The 18523-nt window shown below is 46.3% G+C and overlaps 1 protein-coding gene across 1 annotated transcript in view; it reads right to left on the reverse strand.

The window, feature by feature from the left end:
• Positions 1 to 3486: 3486 nt before the first annotated feature.
• The window catches only part of KANK4 (KN motif and ankyrin repeat domains 4), a 66329-nt gene continuing 51292 nt past the window's right edge, over positions 3487 to 18523 (reverse strand). Inside the window, exons 7-11 of the mRNA XM_090269551.1 lie at positions 17479 to 17566; positions 15239 to 15449; positions 13820 to 13962; positions 10387 to 10587; positions 3487 to 4453 (exon numbers count right to left, since the gene is read on the reverse strand). Of these exons, the coding sequence (XP_090125677.1) occupies positions 4349 to 4453; positions 10387 to 10587; positions 13820 to 13962; positions 15239 to 15449; positions 17479 to 17566 (748 nt within the window). The 3' untranslated portion in view covers positions 3487 to 4348. The remainder of the gene's footprint in view (positions 4454 to 10386; positions 10588 to 13819; positions 13963 to 15238; positions 15450 to 17478; positions 17567 to 18523) is intronic.

Consider the following 18523-nt stretch of genomic DNA (forward strand, 5'->3'; position numbering starts at 1 on the left):
TGAAGAGATATAAAAAGATGCTCTTTCTGAAAGCCTTCCCAAACTTTTCCACCCTGGAACTCACTAACCATAGCACTGGATCCTTGAGATGGCCTTGGGACGCGGGATGCACTTGTCCACCTCCCACTGCAGCAGAGGTCCAAGTGTTCAATGGCTTAAATAAGTTAGATTCTCTCTTTATTAAAAAAAAAAAAATTTTTTTTTGTTATATATTTATTTTCTTTTAGAGAGAGGGAAAGGGAGGGAGAAAGAGGGAGAGAACATTGATCAGTTGCCTCTCTAACACACCCCAGCCAGGGACCGAACCCACAACCCAGGCTTGTGCCCTGACTGCGGATGGAACAGGCAACTTTTCCCCTTGCAGGATGATGCCCCACCAACTGAGCCACACCAGTAAGGGCAACATTATTTCTTGATTACATATCAAATGGGAAATAAGTGGCCTAGAGCAGATTTGATGGGTTTTTGGTGTTGGGACCTAAACTCTTTCTGACTTGCTGTTGTATGATCCCTAGGGTGTTGGCTGCCTCTTCATGGGTCAAAATGGATTGTTACCACGCTCCAGCCAGTGGGAAGGGGAAAGTGCATTTCCCTTTGCTTTGAACACAGGACTCAATGTTTGCTTACATCTCTTCACTCACATCTCATTAGCCAGGACTTAGTTATGTGGCCAGTCAAGCTACAAGGGCAGCTGGGAGATGGAGTCTCTGTTCTGGGTGGTCATGTGTCCAGGTAAAAGCTGGGAATTCTATTATTAAGGAGCCAAGGAAGAACGAATATTGGAGACAATGGCACCACCATTTTCCTGCCACTCATTTTGACCCTCTCCACCATCCGGTTTGCCATCACATCCTGGCACATCCCCGTGAGGCCCTCTCCTTCCCCACTATGCCATGGTGGACCAGTCCCTTACTGCTCTGTACCCAGTGTCTCAGCACCACCTCCTGCTGACCCCCTCACCTCCAGTCTCTCTCTCTCCAGCCGCCCTCTGTGAACATTTTAACGTGCAAATCTGATTTGGCTCCAATGTTTAGAAATTCTTCAATGGCTCCCCACTGTCCATAGCAGTGAGATTTTAACTACAGATTTCTGAATTCCTAAAATTACATGGAGATTTTGCAGATTTAAGTGCATTTTTCTAAAGAGAGCTTCAGTTTCTCAAAAAGGTCCCCGATTCCCCCTCAAGGTATTGGCTTAAATCCAAATTCCTAATCACAACCTACAGGTGTATCTACTGACATTCCTCTTACATCTACTCCTCAGGCACTTGCCCCATGCAACCTAAACTGAAGACATTTTGAAATTCTCTCCATTGCCCAGTCAGCCCATAGTCGTTCACACTTCACAGCTTGGTACATTGCTCTCCTATCTAGAATGCCCTGGCAAACTCCTTCCTCCACCTCCTCTGGCTTAGCTCAAAGCCACGTCCTGTGTGAGGCTTCCCTGACCCCCTCTGGCCGAGTAGTCTCCACAGCACTCTTCAGACCTACATTACTCATCCTGTTTGTAGTCATTGTCAGCCTGCATCTGTCCCCTCCACCAAACCATGAACTCTAGAGTCCAGGACCCAGAACAGATAGTCCACAAATGTTTGAATAAATAATGTCATCCATCCCACCCCGTCCCCACCCCAATGCAGTACTCTTCCTAAAATGTAAATCTGAGTGTCGCTTCCTGTGTTCCAAATTTGGTAGTGGCTTTCTCTCTGGTCCTATCTTGCAACCTTCCTTCCAATTTTTCTGTTCTTTTAATGCCCAAATCAGTGTTCTCTTTTGCCTAGAGGTTTTATGCATGCCTCTTCCTTTGTGCCTCTTTGTCTGGCTAATGTCTATTCATCCTTCAGATAGCTTAAATATTCCTTGGGAAGCCCTCCTGGGCCGCTCCCCACCCTCAGGCTAGGCTGAGGGTCCCAAACTAGGTATCCCTATGCACCTTGTCCTTTCTTATTCGTGACATGCATTGAATTGTTCCATGATGACTTGTCTTCCTACCCTGCTAAACTGTAAGTTCTATGTCTGCCTTGCCTATCATATATCCGCAGCTCCAAACATAGTAAATACTTAGAAGGGACCGGATGCCTAATAAATCTGTGTTAAATGAAGGCTAGATGAATGAATTTCTCCATCATAAATCTGGTTTTCAGTAGCTTTCCATTGCCTTTAGAACAAAGCTTATGATAACTTTAGGGCATTTTATGATCTGGTCCACATGTTTTATCAGTCTCTTCCAAATCTACCCCTTTATTGCAGTGTTTCACTCAAACTCTATGTGACAGTCCTATTAAAATGAATGAAAGTCCCCAAATGTCTGCTCTCTCATCATTCACCCCTGGCAGCACTGGTTTCTCTGTCTGGCACACTCTCACCTCACCTCTCCTTACTCCTCTTCCTTTTCTGGGTGACATCCACTAATTTTTGGTTTCAGTTCAGATACCTCCCCTTCCAGGAAGCCTCCCTTGACTTTCTCAGATTAGCTCCGGTACCCATTATTGACTCCCCTGTATTATTCTGGGCTTCCTCCTCACCATTCTGTTTTTCCAAGTAGATGGTGAAGTGAGTCTGAACATAGGACATGGATGCCCTACTGCTGACTGCAGAACCATAATAGCAAATAATACTTACAATGCAAGTTCCCAAGAGCCAAGAGCAGAGAAATGCAAAAAAAATGTTGAGACAAAACACTGAGGGGCAGCATTTTAATATACAAACAGTCATAGGCCAGAGCCTCGCTACTCCAAGTGTGGTGCGGCTGGCAGCATTGGCGTGCCCTGGGAGCTGGTTACAAATGCAGAATCTCAGGCCCTCTCCCCTCCCCAGACCTACTACATTTAGGTGATCTGTACGCATATCAGAGTTTGAGAAGCAAGGCGTAGAATATTTATTAATGTAGGGTTTTGTTCCTAAAATGTGCTTTGAGGTTAAAATAAACCCATTTAAAGCATTTTTAGCTTATTATTTGCTCCATTCTCGCCACCTCTGAGCAACTCTGCCACATGCCAGTGCCCTGCTCTGGGACTGTGAGCCTCTCTTACAAATCCCAGTGGAAAACTCCTGTATGCAGTCTTTATGGATTGAAAATGGACTCCCAAATGTCCATCAGCTGTGCCTTGCACCACACCCCAGGAGGTAGGTTGTATAATGTTCATTTTTAAAGACAATGAAACTGGGGCCCAAGGAGGTTTTATGGATCACACAAGGGGCACCAAGCAAATGGCAGCTCAGTCAAAATGAGACCTCAAGCTTTTGTGTTTCCAGTGTGAGTCTCACTAAACTTGGATGTCTGTCTTTTTCATAAAAGGTGATTTTGTGCATCATAAGAGACTTGAAGAAAGAACAGATCTGTAGATAACCCTGTGTGAGTTACTGAATATGGGCCCTGGGATCATGGGAGTTTAAGAAAGAACTGTCCAGTGGAGAGAGACGTCAGCCTGGGGGAGGCTCTGCAGTCTGGGACCTCAGAAACCTCAGAGCCTCACGGGGTTCATAGTTCGCTCACAAGGGCTGGAAGGAGCTGGGATTATCATAAGGCCATGGCTACAGCTATGAGGAAATGTGGTGGCGTCTGGATGACAGAAACCCATCCCCAGGAGGATACTCCGATTCACTTGGTTTTTCAGAATAGCTGGTGCAACTGCCTAAATACATGTGGTGTGCTTCACTGGACTGGATTTCCTGATTAATTTCCATTTCCTTGGAGCCAACTGGAGACACTCGATGACTCACAAATGGTCAAGATGTACATCTGGCACTGACGCTGGTGTGCTTCTTTCTACCTTGACTAAATTTAGGATTTCTTGGTCCACCCCAAGTGACCCAAGGCCCCCGACGGAGTTTGTTCAGTGTCACCTGTCTGCGTGGTCATTCTCCAGGGCCTTCTAGAGAAGGATCGCCAGGACGACTGTTTAAATCTCCCCCATCCTCTCTAGATATGCATAGTCAAGGGGGCATATCCATATATAATCAGTTAAAAAACAAAAAGATGGTGCACTTTAAAATTCCACGTAAAAAGTACTGTTTTCCTAATGTGCTCCTGCCTGCCAGTTCACTAAGCAGTGCTACAAAGGGGAGAGTCACGAGGAATTCCAGGCTGAAGCTATTTGGGATTTCGGATGACACCAAAGCGCCCTGCACCTTGTACCCTGCTCTGCAGCCTGAGTTGTCTGGGGGCTTGGCAAACTACAAAGCATCCTAATGAGCAGAATTATACAACAGGAATGTATGTGCATATTTGACATAGCTTCTCCTCTTGAGGCACATCCCTGTGGCTGTGACCCATGCCCTCTCCAAGGGCAAGGGAGGAGTCCAGAGAAGGAGCCTTTTGTTCCTGGCTGCCAGTTCTTCCACAGCCCCTATGGCCCCAGGGGCCTGCCCTGCTCTGCATGGGCCTGCAGAAGCCCTGCAATCTCCACGTGGACAGGCGGGTTCCGAGCGATGGACAAAGCTGTTCGGCCAGCCTGCGGGGGCGAGAGAAAAGGAGAAACAAACTTTATCCTGTCTGCCTCTTGCACCGGAAAAGAAGAGTGAATGGGAGTAGGGGGTATGCATGGGCCATAGAAGTCTATTCCAAGCATCCAGAGACACCAGGAGAGAAGGAGATTCAAATGGCAGGAGAATCATGAGAAACAGGCCCCCTTCCACAGAAACAATATTCACTCCTGGGAAATTCATGTCAATGGGAATAAACTGTCACTTGGTTTTTAATACACTTTTTAAAAAAATTAGAAAGCAGAGGGAAGAAAATAACTCTTTCATTACACAAATCTAAGTGAAAGTTAGCATTTTGGTATACCTCCCTCTAGTCTTTTTACCTATGCAAATCTGTTATTGGTTTTAAAACAGAAGAATGGTAGGGTATATCAATTTTAAGTCGGCTTGTATTTTGAACTTACCTAGGTATACTATATGATTTTTCCCTGTTCTTATACACTCATCAGAACATATAATTTTTTTCTTATTGGCTACATAATATTCCATAACTTACTGAACCATTTCCCTTCTGTTGGGGACATAAGTAGTACCAAGTCTTCATCATCATAAACTTAGTACTGAAAGTATCTTCCCATTTTTAATTATTTTCTAAGGGCCAACTCTTAGAAGCAGGCTCACAGCATGGAAGGACATGCAATTTTTACCTCCTCATACACAATACCCTTATGCAGTGGTTCTCAATCTGTGGGTCACAACCCCTTTGGGGGTTGAACAACCCTTTCACAGGGGTCGCCTAAGACCATCGGAAAACACATATATAATTACATATTGTTTTTGTGATTAACCACTATGTTTTAATTGTGTTCAATTTGTAACAATGAAAATACATCCTGCCTATCAGATATTTACATAACGATTCATAACAGTAGCAAAATTACAGTTATGAAGTAGCAACGAAGATAATTTTATGGTTGGGGGTCACCACTACATGAGGAACTGTATTAAAGGGTCGCGGCATTAGGAAGGTTGAGAACCACTGCCCTAGTGCTTTTTCCGCTGTTTCAGTAATGCAGGAAGTTTCTGCGGCCACTGTCTAAAGAAGCTGCCTGCAGAGGGGCTGGCACAGGCAGCACCAGCCAGAGGGACCGGGGAAAGGCCGACGTGACCCAGGGGCCACCCTCTGTGAGGGCAGCACAGTCTCATGAATGTGCTCCATTATGTATCCAGAACTCTGGAACCTAGCTGTCTCTGAAAACCACTATTTTGGTACATCATTTGCAGGCAAAACCTGAGGCTACCTCTGATCCTTTTTTATCACCCATCGTGTGAATATTTTTACATTTTGTTACAGAAATATTAAGGACTTTGATATGTGGGAGGGCACCCAAGACCCCACTAGTATGTTTTTTATTTTACTGTATATGGGGGCAATTACTTTCTAAAATGTCAAAAATCTACAGAAGCACGTGGGAAGTGTTCACACTCAGCTGCAAACACCTCAGTCTTTTCTCTGTGCACCAGGATGGAGTCCAGCTGCCATTGGGGCCCTGCACACGTAACTAACTATGCAGCAGAGCCAAGAGCCCAATGAGCCTGCAGGGGAAGGGTGGGCTCGGAGGGAAGACTAGGCCTGTGTGTGCTGTGGGACCCCAAAGGGTGGGGCTGGGGCTTCGCAAAACATACGAAGTTCTTTCCCTGCAGAGGCCTCATGACTCCTTTCTTTTACCACCCTTTATCAGCGGTATTTGTAGGGTTATTTGATGGATCTGTGTCCACGAGGCCGGGCACTGGATCTGGCCTGTTCCAGTGGCCCAGTGCGAGCATCCCAGGGCCTGTGCCCATGCCTGCCTGTCGGTCGGCTCCCAGGATGTACTGATGGAAGAGGGAGTGCTGGTTATCAGAGAGCCTCTGCATTCATCCCAACATGATGAAGATCCTGAGCAACTGAAGTCCTAATGAAATTTTTTAGATTGGTCAAGTCAGGAATAAAGCCAAGATTTTAAGCAGAGGAGTCTTGTAAAACCCCCACAAAACAGGGGCCCGAGTTTATTCATGCCTGTCCCCTGTAGTCTGGACATTATCACTGCTTTGTCAACTGAGGCTCTAGAACCACGAAGATGCTGTCCTTACTGTTATAGAAAAGAGCCACTAGGCCAGTCCTAAAGGGCTTTTGAACAGGGCCCATCTGGAGATGACAGCCTGTATCTGTGGGTTCCTCAGCTGTAGACATGGAGAGTAGGGGACCCCCATTCAGCTCAGAAAGTGTGGCCTGTGAGGCCACCTGGGGAAGGTGTGTCTCTCACATGTCTCTGCCTGAGCCCTGGGAACCAGCCCATAGCGTGGCGCTCCAGTGGGAGCCAGGTGTGGCAAGCCCCACTCAGCAGCACCGCAGGCCTGGAGACAAAGGGGTCGGGAAGCCAGCACTCCTGTGTGTGTGTGTGTCCATACATGCATGTGGTGGTGGGGTTGCCTTTCAATATGACAAGAATCCACTACGTACCAGATGAAGACAAACAAGGCAGAGTCTCAGCTTTCAATTTGACGGGTATTTCAGAGGAGCCACCCAAGCAAAGCCCTTTATGGGATAAGCCTCTGGGGTCTGGGGCTCAGTCCTCACCACCACCTCCCTGTCCTCATTACTCTTGCGACCCCCAAGAGCCTGGATGGTTCATTTCTTGAATTACCTTCTAAACCAAGGGAATGGGCCTTGCTGGCTGTTCTGGGAGGTCTGCGTTTAGATTCACCATTAACCGTTGGTAGAATGAGAGAAACCAATTTCAGGACATGAATTCTCTTGGGGATCCAAGGGAAGTCCCAAATAATCCCTGCATCGTAGCTCCACAGGAAGGGTGGACACTGGAATAATGTGGTGATCGTGATACGGGCTGGAATCTGCCTTTCAATGTACAGCCCGAGGCACAGGGCTTGGTGCTCGGTAGGGTCCCAGTCAGCAGTCCCCAGCTGACACTGAAATTCCTCACCCACATCCCCCTTGGGAACTTTGGGTGTGAAGCTGCACTAACCCTGACCCGAGCGGGGCCTCAGACGTGCTATGGAGCTGCTGCCCCACATCGCCTGGCCACCCCGTGTGCGCCGGGCACCCCAAACCTCCCCACCTTCCGCTATGACAGGCTTCTGTAGCCATCTCCTGTTCGGCTGTCCAGTTCCTCCCTTCCAGGCTTCCAGCCCTGCCCTGAACGGCACTGGCTTCGTCCTCAACCCTGGCCTGGCTCTTCCTGACGTAGCACTTGATCAAAATAGTTGTCTAATCCCACCTGGACTTTAGCACTCGCCTGTGCCAGGGTCTCTCCACCGTGGCTCCACTGACATGTCGGGCCAGATTGTTTGTAATTCTTCGTTGTCCCTGTGCATTGTGGGTGTTTAGCAGCATCCCTGGCCTCGACCTATTACATGCGAGGAATACTTCCTCCCTCACTTGTGACAAATAAAAATGACATTGCTGTCCTGGCCAGGTGGCTCAGTTGGTTAGAGGGTTGTCCCGTGCGCCAAAAGACTGCAGGATCGATTCCCAGTCAGGGCCCATATCTAGGTTGCCAGTTTAATCCCTGGCCAGGATGCATATTGGAGGCAACTGACCAATGTTTCTCTCTCACATCAATGTTTCTCTCTCTCTCCCCCTCCTTTCCTCCTTTTCCCCTCTCTCTAAAATCAATAAAAAACATATCCTCAGGGAAGGATTTAAAAAAAAATTTTTTTTAAAAACGACACTGCCAAATCTCCCTGGAGGGCAAAATCACCCTGGAATGAGAACCACTGGACTAAACCAAGAATGTTGAGCACTTGGCTTCGCCTTTGGATGCCAGCGTCCTCTGAGGGGCTCCCCTACCTCTTGACCTTCACGCTCCCCATTTCCCCCCGGGCTCTGCCTGCAAATGCCAAGGACCCTACTTGTTGATGTAGTTAGTAGTCATTCGTTTCAGCTCACTGTTCACCTATCCATAACAATTACAGTTACCGTCAACGGAGTACCTCCTAGATGCAGGACACGGACTTTACAAACATTACCGTGTTTAGGTAACATCTATTGCTATCTCCACGTACAGATGAGCACACAGAGGCTCAGAGGGGTGAGGTGAATGGGCCAAAGCACAGTCACGAAACCCAGTTTCGAACCCCTGAGTGTTTCAAGTGCACGCTTCTAACAGTCACTGGAGCCGCTTGAAGCACAGCAGAGCCCTGCCGCCCTGGCTCTCCTCCACCTCCTGAAAGCAGCCACAGCTACTTACCGCTCTCTCGTCTGTGACAGACCCCCAGAGGCATCCAGGAGACGCTCTCAGTCACTGCCTGGTTATCCCAGCTCAGCAGGGACTTCCAAAGCTCGTGCCCGTCTCACAGGCCTGCCCTCCCAGGCCTCCCCTAGGCCACAGGAGGGCTCACTCCTACAGCGCCCTGGGCCTCTTGCAGATTAACGGTTGCCTCCTCCTCCCCAAGGGGGACCCCGCAGGAAGCTCCCTGACACAGGCCCTTGGTGTGACTATGTAATGTTTGGAACAGGAGGCTCTCATCTCCAGCAGCCTGCCACTGTTCCTACGTGCACCTCAAGAGGATCTGTGTTTTCTAATGATCTCAGAAATAGCTTCGGGGTGGGGCTGGGGTTCAGGCGACCTGAAGACACTGAGCTGGAGTGTCTGCCTGCTTCCTGGCATGTGATGCCAGGGACCTAGCAGCTTGAATCACTGAGGGAACAATCTAGGATAGTTCAGATGTGGCTTAGGCAGAGGCTCTGGCCCTGGGAAGAAAGAGGGCTCTCTGTCCGCTCCCAGGCCTTTATTCCTTTTGAACTGTGGGTTTTAAGAAAGTATAGAGAAGCCTGTTTAAAGCACTGAATTACAGTGCCAACATTAAGAACACTGGAGTCAAACCAGGGCTTGAATCCCTGCTCTGAGCACCAGCAGCTTGTGACTTTATGATAGCTACATGTACTCTCTAGGCCTCTGTCTCCTTATCATTAAAAAAGTGGGGATTGCACTGTCTTCCCCACTGGATTGTTGAGAATTGGTGCGTGGAAAGAATTTAGTTCCTGTGAGTACTCCAGAAACTTGACCTGCTGCAGTTATCAGTCATAGGATCACATCCTGACAATTTACCTCTGTGAAGTTTAGGGGTTCATTCATTCAACTGTTGATTCATTTACCAGGTATGTGGCAGTGCTAGGATTCAGCAGGGAACCAGAGATGTGGACCCGCAATGTGACAACAAGGTGATGATGCGGCAATTGAGAGTCTGGGTTTTGGGACTTGGTGGAGATGGGTTCCACTTGCTGTGTGGTCTTGGGTATGTTACTTAACCACTTGGGGCCTCCATTTTCTTGTGAGCAAATGAGTGGCATCAACAAGTTACCATTACAAGGTAGTTGTGGGATTTAAATGAGATAGTCCATGGTAAATGCTTAGTATGGTACTTGGCACAGAGAGAGCACTTGATACATGTGAACTATTATCATTATTGTCATTATCATCATCACAGCCATCAACTTACAAAGAAGTTAATTTAAGAAGCATGTATCTGCCATAGCAACTTCAAGTGGGCTGACTTGATGAAATGGGTTATTCTATAAGGTGAATCGCTGTTGGAGAGTGAACATTATTTACACCTGGCTGCTCCAGCCAGCCTTTGGGAGTCCCCATGAACAGCAGAGGTGCTCCACCTACACTGCTGCATTAAAGCCCACCTGCTGTTATTGCCATGACCAGGTGAGGTTCAGGGCCTCGACCAGGCCTGGGCACACTCCCTCCTGATGGTGTGAAAGGCTAGGGTTTAGGGTTTCCCAAATCCAAGGCCCCAAGTATTTACCATGGATTATCTCATTTAATCCCATAACAGGTCAATTCTGAGGTTGATTCTGTTGCTATTGCCATGTGGTTCCTTGGGTTCTGCTGGCTGGCAAGGCACTTCTCAGGATGGGGAACCCCTTCTTGTTCATGCCCATGAGTCTCACCTTGTCTGTCAGGCCGCTGTCACAGGCTGGGTGTGCCAGGAGCAGCTGTACCATGTCGGCGTTGCCATGGTGACAGGCCAGCATGAGGGCTGATGATCCATCGTGGTCCTGCAGGTTGACATCTGCCTGGCAGCTCAGCAGCGCTCGGACCATGTCCTCCCTGTCGTGGCTGACTCCCAGCATCAGTGCGGTCTGGCCTCCCTGCACACAGAGCCCAGGGGTGGGTGAAGCTGCTGCCTACAGAGAAGGATGCCTCTCCTGCCTGGGTGTGCCCAGGGGTAACTTCTCCAGAAAATGACCAATGACTGGAATTTTCTTCTGCCCTTGGTATGGGACATATCCTTCAACACCTGGCAAATCTCCACTTGTTTTCTAAGACATTAGTCTAATGCTACCTCCTCTCTAAAGCCCTCTACCAAAAACCAGGCATGGGATTCAGAACACAGCACTTACCACATGGGTTACAACCTGTCAATCTCTTTCTCGTGGACTTAAATTTCTGATGGCAGGGACTGTCTTTTATATTTCTTCCTCTCCACTGTCTGTCACCTAGTACGTGCTGATACATGTTGAACGATGGAATAAATAAAGGGTTGAAGGTTTCGGTACCATGACTTCTTCCTTCCTGTCTCAGCCTGACCTCCTTCAGGAAGCCTTGGTCTGCTCTGAATGCCTCTGGGATTTTCAGTTTAATGACACCCAAAATCCTCTTGTCTCAAGATCTTGCTCAGCCCTGTGGTCATTTCTAATCCATGTCCACTGACAATTTTGTACATCCCTGTGACCATCGGTGGACGTGGCAATGAATCAAGAGTCAGAAAGTGAGTCCAAGCTGTTTCCTAATGCATGACCCTGGCACCTCATGTGTCTATCTTGAATATCAGTTTTTCTTAAAAATTAATATAATAATGATCTGTCCTATGTACCTCACAGAGATCTCATAGGAATCAAATAAGATAAAAGTTGTAAATATAATATTATGTACCAGTAATTTTTCTGATTACAAATTGACCATCATTTTTCACAGCGTTTCCTGTATATACATAATCCTCTTATAGGACTTGATTCTATTTGCCCTCATGGTTCTCCTGGGCTCCAGGTGGGTCAGGCTTGTCCCTCTAACAGAACATCAAACTTCGTAAGGTTGCAAACATGAGGCAAGGACTATGTTTTCTCTCCTTTCAGATCCCCCAGGGCTCTGGGCACAGTGTCTTACAGGTAAGAAGTGCTAAGGCATGTTTGCTGATGTGCTCACTGATTGAAGCACCAATCCGCCATCACTGATGGATTGTGCTTCCCCACCCAGAGTGCTGAGGCTTACAGATAAGAAAGAGGGTAGGCAATCACAAAAATCCTGGCTCTGCCACTTATTACCTATGTGAACTTGGACAAGCTAACTTCTCGGTGACTTTTTGTGGTCTGGTAAAATGGAAGTGATTAACAACATTACCTGCCTCATGGGGTTGTTGTGAGATCTGAGCATGTAGCAAATACTCAGTCAGTGTTGGCTATTATTATCATTATGAGGCTTAGAGATGATGTATGGCGAATGCTCAGGATGTGAGGATGTATTATTAGGTGTCCTGGTTCTCCATTCTCTGGAATCCAGACAGACCTTTCCAGAGAAATCTGTTTGCTTTTTGATTTACTCATATTCAGCCCTGAGGTAATGGTTGATTACTGAACTAACCAGACCACAAAGTTTTCATCCAGACCCCTCTCTCCAAATGGTATTAAAGCCAGATGACATGTGCAGATTGTTGTCACATCTGCCCCTCTGCCTGACTCAGGGCCACATCTTTCATCACCTCCCTCCTGGTCCAGTTCAATACAATTTACTTTAATGATCATTTACAGAGCACTGCCATGTGCCAGGTGCTATGCTGACCCTGGAGGTAGAAGGAGAAATAAGTAGCTTATCCCAGGAGACTCCCAGCCTCCCTGCCCCCTCCCATTTAACCTGGTACCTACACCTCTCTTCATACATAAAGGCCCCAGGGGGAGCTGAAGGGAAGAGCTGTAGCTATGAATTTCCATCCCTCCTGTGATGACCTGGGCTGAAGTTCCTTACTCTACTAGACCATGAGTTTCTCCAGTGTAAATTAAGGGGGGAGGAAAAGTGTTGATTTTGATCATAGGTAAGCACACCTTCTTGCAAGAAGGACAATTTGGAAAAAAATTAATGTTTATGGGAAACATTAAAATGAAAACCAGCTTGAGTCCTATGGAGTAGGCATTGTAAGTGAGTGAACATACTTTGAAAGCCAGAATGTGATCTACAAATTTCTTCTTCTTGACATTAATAGGATTGCCATTAGATAGTCTGCAAAGTGACTTTGCCATCAGGTTAGGCTACTGTGTGAAATCACTTTGGTGATTGTAGGGGAGTGAAGGTTAATATGTTGTTGGGAGACAATTTTCCATAAGTTTCTTGGCTTTATGCACATCTTGTGAGTGAGGCACTATCTGCCTTTTGTTTTAGGCTATCTTTTTAAGGATGGTTGTACAGTGAACAGCTTTGGAAGATAGAGTGTCTCCTCCAGAACAGAGGGCAGACAGGCTTACTGACCAGTGTAAAAGATCAGGGTCCCTAAGCTCAGAGTTCCTCTCCAGTAACAGAACCAACTGTGTGCATAGGGATCTGGCCCTCCTCACCTGCCATGAGGGAATGGGGGATTGGGTTTCAGAGAACTGGTGTAAACACCAATGCTGTCGCTGCTACTACTGCTGTAACACTCTGTCCTTTGTCTCTGGCACATGTCATCTCATGTCATCTGCCAGCATCCATGATACCATAGCATGCTAACTTGTTAGCTTTAAGGTTAAGTAAAACCTCAAACCCCTACAGTTCTTGATAGTTAGTCTACCATCTATGATCATTCTAGAGGGGAGAAGGAGAGCTGAATGCACTCTACTTGTTCTGGTATTGGCCAAAGACGGGTAAGTGGCCTTTTGGTAATAGAGCCTTGTCTAACTCAAAGCCCTATTGGGTTAGAACCACACCCCTACTCTGTGTGCTCACGAAGAGCCCAGAAGCTGAGCAAAGACATCCCAGCACTAAACTGCTTTGTAATCATGATTAAGATGGATCATCTGCAGCAGCCTCCTAGAGCAGCCAATTAGCAGATGCCTTCTGAAGGTGCTAACTGTGGGAACATTTGGTTTGAGAAATTGAATCCAGATGGAATTTGCCCAATTTCAGACTGGGACATAGATTACAAGCGTCCTGACCTCTGTCCCAGCCTGTCTGGGTCTCAGGAGCTTTTGAGGAAACCAAATGATCAGGCTTTGGACAGACGCCATTTGGAAGCCTCAGCCTTCTTGGGTTAAAAAACTCTACATGGATTTACATGGACTTTCTCGCCCTACTGGCAGAATAAACCTGGGTGGTTCCCGCATTTATTAAAGTAGAGATCAGGTTCACACCTCCTACCTGGGTAGCTTGGATGTTCACATTTCCTTCTCTTAAGAGCCTCCAGACGACAGCCATGTCTTCATCGGTCTCCGCAGAAGCCAAGGGAGTGATCATCACGGCGGTATAGCCTGCTTTGTTCTGATGATCCACATTGCAGACGCCTGCGGGAGAAGCAATGAGCGCTGGAGTAGCTCCCAAGGGACCAGCGGCGAGCCTGCCTTAGCCTGTTCAACAGGATGCTGCTGGTTAAAATGGAATTGAGCAATCCTTTCCCAGGGGTGGAATCTATGTTTTATATTTTTAGCAGCCTTTAAAACTGGCTACTTTTCTTCACAGGTTTTCTGTGGCTACCCAGCAAGGAAGTTCTCCAGCAGAATCAGAGATGATGGCCAAGGGGGTCTATGACCATGGCTCTATCTCCTAAAGCGGAACATAGACATTGTTCCCATTTTACAGATGAGGATACTGAAGGTCAGTGAAGCTACATAAACTGCCAAAGTCAAGATGAAGTGAGACCAGGACTCAGGTCTCTCTGGCTCTAGAGCCCATCACGCACCTGGCCACATATTGCCCACAGCTGTGCATTTTATGTTTCACTCTCTTTATGTCTGTGAGGAACTCTTCAGCTGGTGGCTGTGTTTGTACACCCTTTCCAAGGCCTAGTGATGTGCTGTGCAAGGTGGCAGGGGGCATGAAAAATGCCACAGGATAAACATGGGAAAGCTTTAGGAACATCTCACTTGAAAAACAGGGGGAGAAAACTCTAATGTTTTATGTTAAAACAATTAAGAATATACATTTCAAAACAATGAAAAAACTGGCTTATTTTAAAGATAAAATATTAAATGAGAATTCAAAATAAATTTCTGCTTTGTAGCCCTGGAAATATGCATTCATATCCTTCTTCATCAAAGGAGATAGTAGATTACCAGCCTGTTACCTGTTGTATAAGTTATCCTATCTCAAGGGGAAAACAAAATCTTCCCTATACTTTTGCTTATCTGAAAAGCAGCAAAACAATCTCAGGAGATCAAGTCATTTAGCACTTCCTCTGTAAAAAGGGCATAATAACAGAACGTGCCTCAAAGGGTTATTGTGAAATTTAATGAATTTATATATTTAAAGTACTTAGAACAACACCTAACACATAGTAAATGCTCCATAAGTGCTAACTCTTATTACTATTATTGTTTGGAATGGTATACTTGCTGCTTTCTCTGAGCCTCAGTTTCCTCAGCTGCAACATGAGAATAATAATCTCCACATCCCAAGAGTGTGGTGAAAAATAAATGATATGATAAAAGCAAAATGGTCTGCCCCAGTGCCTAGGATACAGAAGGAACTCAGAACAGAAGAATCCTCTTGCTGGGAAGAAGTGAGTACAAGACTTGTCCTTCAGGGAGGGGCCCAGACTGTGAAGAGGAGGCCACTTCTGACCTGTCTCCAGCAGCAGCTTGACGATGGGAAAGTTGGAGTGGGACACACTGTAGTGAAGCGCCGTGTTCCCGTTTCCATCAGCCAAGTTGACAAGCAGCTTTAGGAAATGTGGGGAGTGAGGCTGGAGGTAGGCCGCCACCACAGCAGGACTAGACGACTTCCGGCTGGAGATGCGGAACCACTCTTGACTGATGGTGTTCAAGCTTTGCCTCTGAAATAGCCAAAGATTCCAGTTCCAGGTTACCTGGCCTGGGGGTATCAGTTTCTACTAGGAAAAGTCAGCTTTGGATGCTTCTACTTCTATCCCTTCAGCTCCCTCCAGCTCTCCTGTGGTTTCCTCCTTCCTGGAGGGCTCAGAGCTAGTGGGGTTGAGGAGGCAGCCACGTACTTGGAACCTGTGCGACTGATTGCTCCCTCCCCATGGGAAGTGGGGAAGTGGAGAGCAATGGAAGCACAACACAGTAACTAGGAATAAGGCACTTCATTGGTGACAGCTTGAGTCTGCTGTAAGTTTAGGTAACATCCAACCGAGACCTTCTCTTTCATGTGCATACAGCCAGCCTTTATTGACCTTAGCCCAGACTGTACCAGGACTTTTGTGTATTTTCAATAGACATCGATGGAAAGTCACAATATTTTACTAATGAGAAAAATGCACGCTGAAAGCTAAGACAAATAACATGACCAACTCACACTTGAAACAAAACCCAAACAGCTGTGCTTGAATTATTTTTGGCTTTTAAGCTTTGCTAGGGCCTTCAGGGAAAATATTTGAACAACCCATGGCAGGACCCCATCATCTATAGTGTTCAGCTCTGTGGAATCATGAAAGAGAGGAGCTCCAGAGCAAATGACATCAGCTCTGTGTGTGACATGACCTCAGTGTTTACAATGGAACCTGTTTAGATTATTCGCTTACGGGGATATGAGTATCAGAAATGATTTCGTACTCATTCTGGAAAGAGTACAGGATTTGGAGTGACTACACTAATGTGGCCAGGTGTAAGTCCTGGCTCAGCGTGTCACTTTGGAAGTCATAACCTTTTGAACCTTACTTGTCTTATCTACAAAATGGGGGTGTAAAAAGGGACTCCCTAACCTCCCACGGCTCTACAGAGTGAGGTCCTTGTACAACCTGCTTTGTCTCTAAGGTAGGGTGGCTGGGGTCTTGTGCTTTGATCCTAGCAGGGGTATGTTGTCAGGTTTGCATATCCTCTAACTGCTTTTCTAGGCAGAAACACTGAACTCTTCTGTGGCTGAAACTTTTTTTTTACATAATATCTCCTTTAGTCATGGAATCTTTAGAAGGATCTGAAGAAAGATCGTAATATTAAGGAACATAGTAGTAGATTTTAAACAGAGAACTAAGAAATAGCTTAGTTCTGTAATTCATTTAAGAATAAATAACAGGAGTTTTAAACAACATCCATATTGCATAATTGTTCTTTAACAATCTGGAAAGAGTTATTTGCCAAATCAACTAAGATAAAGTAACGAAAATGGGTTGGGCTGAATCGATCGCTTTTAGTTCCTACAGCTCTTCTGCAAAGGAGAAGAGAGTGAGCTTTGAAAATGCTTACAAGTTGTTACACAATGGGCCGTATCAGCTGTTCTCATAACTTGTATCTCTTGATTAAAAGTAGAACCCAGTCGTTACATGTTTAAGTCTCAAACAGATGAAGTTTCTTGCTCTTGGTCTCTTGGCCCATAGAGAAAAAGAGTAAAGACTACAAAATTAAGTGCTAGGTCTTGAGAGTAATCAGAGACATGCTGCCTACTACCCTCGTTTTATTAATGGGGAAACTGAGGCGCTGAGAGTTGAGCTGGCTTGCCCAATATCTCATCGATAGCCCTCCTGGGAATAGAACCCATGGTTGGTATTCCACATCCTCTTTGCTACTCTACCCACAGTTCACTCAAATTGCAAGGCAATTTTGAGTCTAAGCCACAAATAATTTTGTGACAGACATTCAGGATGCAATGGGTAATAACCCTTGGTAAAGGCCTCCGAGCACCAAGCCTGCTTTCCTTTGCATATCCACCGGTTCCACTTTCTCAGCATAATCCATCATGCTAGGCAACAGGCAAGAGTCCGGGCAAATGAGAGCGCACCCAGAGGAAAGGGGCTCCTGTTTCCACACTCACAATGCCGCCTCAGGCAAGGGGCCAAAGTCACCTTGTTGGAACTAACAGCTTAAACAGTACAGAAATCTCTATGTGACAATGAAAAATCAGAGTACCAAGAGTTGGTCGGTGGTGGTCCCAGTTTCTGGCAGATGTTGGCTCAATGCCCGGCATGCATTAAGAAATTCTTCAGAGGGTTTATATCTAAAGAAAAAAATATATGTATCAGTCTCCATGTTGATGTTTTTAAAAAAAGGCTATTCTCTACCTTGGCTTCCATTCTTAGCAGTTCAAACACTCAAACTGAGCAACTTCCCAGGATAGCATTCCTCAGAAATACGTGGTGACTACAGTGTCCTGATGAGGAGTCTCGGCTTCTGAGCCCTTCTGAAGAGAGAGCCGAGCACATTGCCCTTTTATCTGCTGTTTTCAGGGGATGGGAGCAATCACCAAAGCATTCTGGGGGTCCAACTGCAATTCCTGACACACTGGGCAATGAAGGGGTGGGTGTCTTTTTGTCTTTGGACCAAACATTTTCTTTTCTTTTAAAAAATATTTTATTTCTTTATTTATTTTTAGAGAGGTGGGTGAGGGAGAAAGAGAGAAAGAGGAACACTGATGGGCAAGAGAAACATTGATCGGTGCCTCTCGCACGCCCCCAACTGGGGACCTGGCCCACAACCCAGGTATATGCCCTAACTGGGAATTGAACCAGCAACCTTTTAAGTCTGCAGGTCTGCACTCAGTCCACTGAGCTGCACCAGCCAGGGTTGGATGAAACATTTTCTGCCTGAGTGCCTTGAAAACTTCAAAGAACCCAATAATCTATACCAGCAAATTTTGTCAGGTTATTCTTCCATGAAAGACACTGTAAGTGCTAACAGAGTCAATAAAATAAAAACCAATTAAGCTGGGTGGACGCAATGATAAACACTGTTCCTATGTCAGTACAAGTGCAGAGTAAGCATCGAGAGGCCTAAATTGGGGCTTAGTGGCATCAATCACCAGGAAGCTGCACTCACTCATCACGTCCGTACAATGTCACCATGTTGGAGCAAGCCCTGCTTGACAATCAGCCAGTGTTCACTGCCCATCACCCCTTGGGCAGCCAGGGTGGGATGAATGATAACGATGACCATGGTACTTACTGTGCTTATTTCT

This window comes from Furipterus horrens, unplaced genomic scaffold (assembly GCF_987537825.1).
Source record: "Furipterus horrens unplaced genomic scaffold, mFurHor1.1.pri manual_scaffold_3, whole genome shotgun sequence".
In the NCBI taxonomy this organism is placed as follows: Eukaryota; Metazoa; Chordata; class Mammalia; order Chiroptera; family Furipteridae; genus Furipterus; species Furipterus horrens.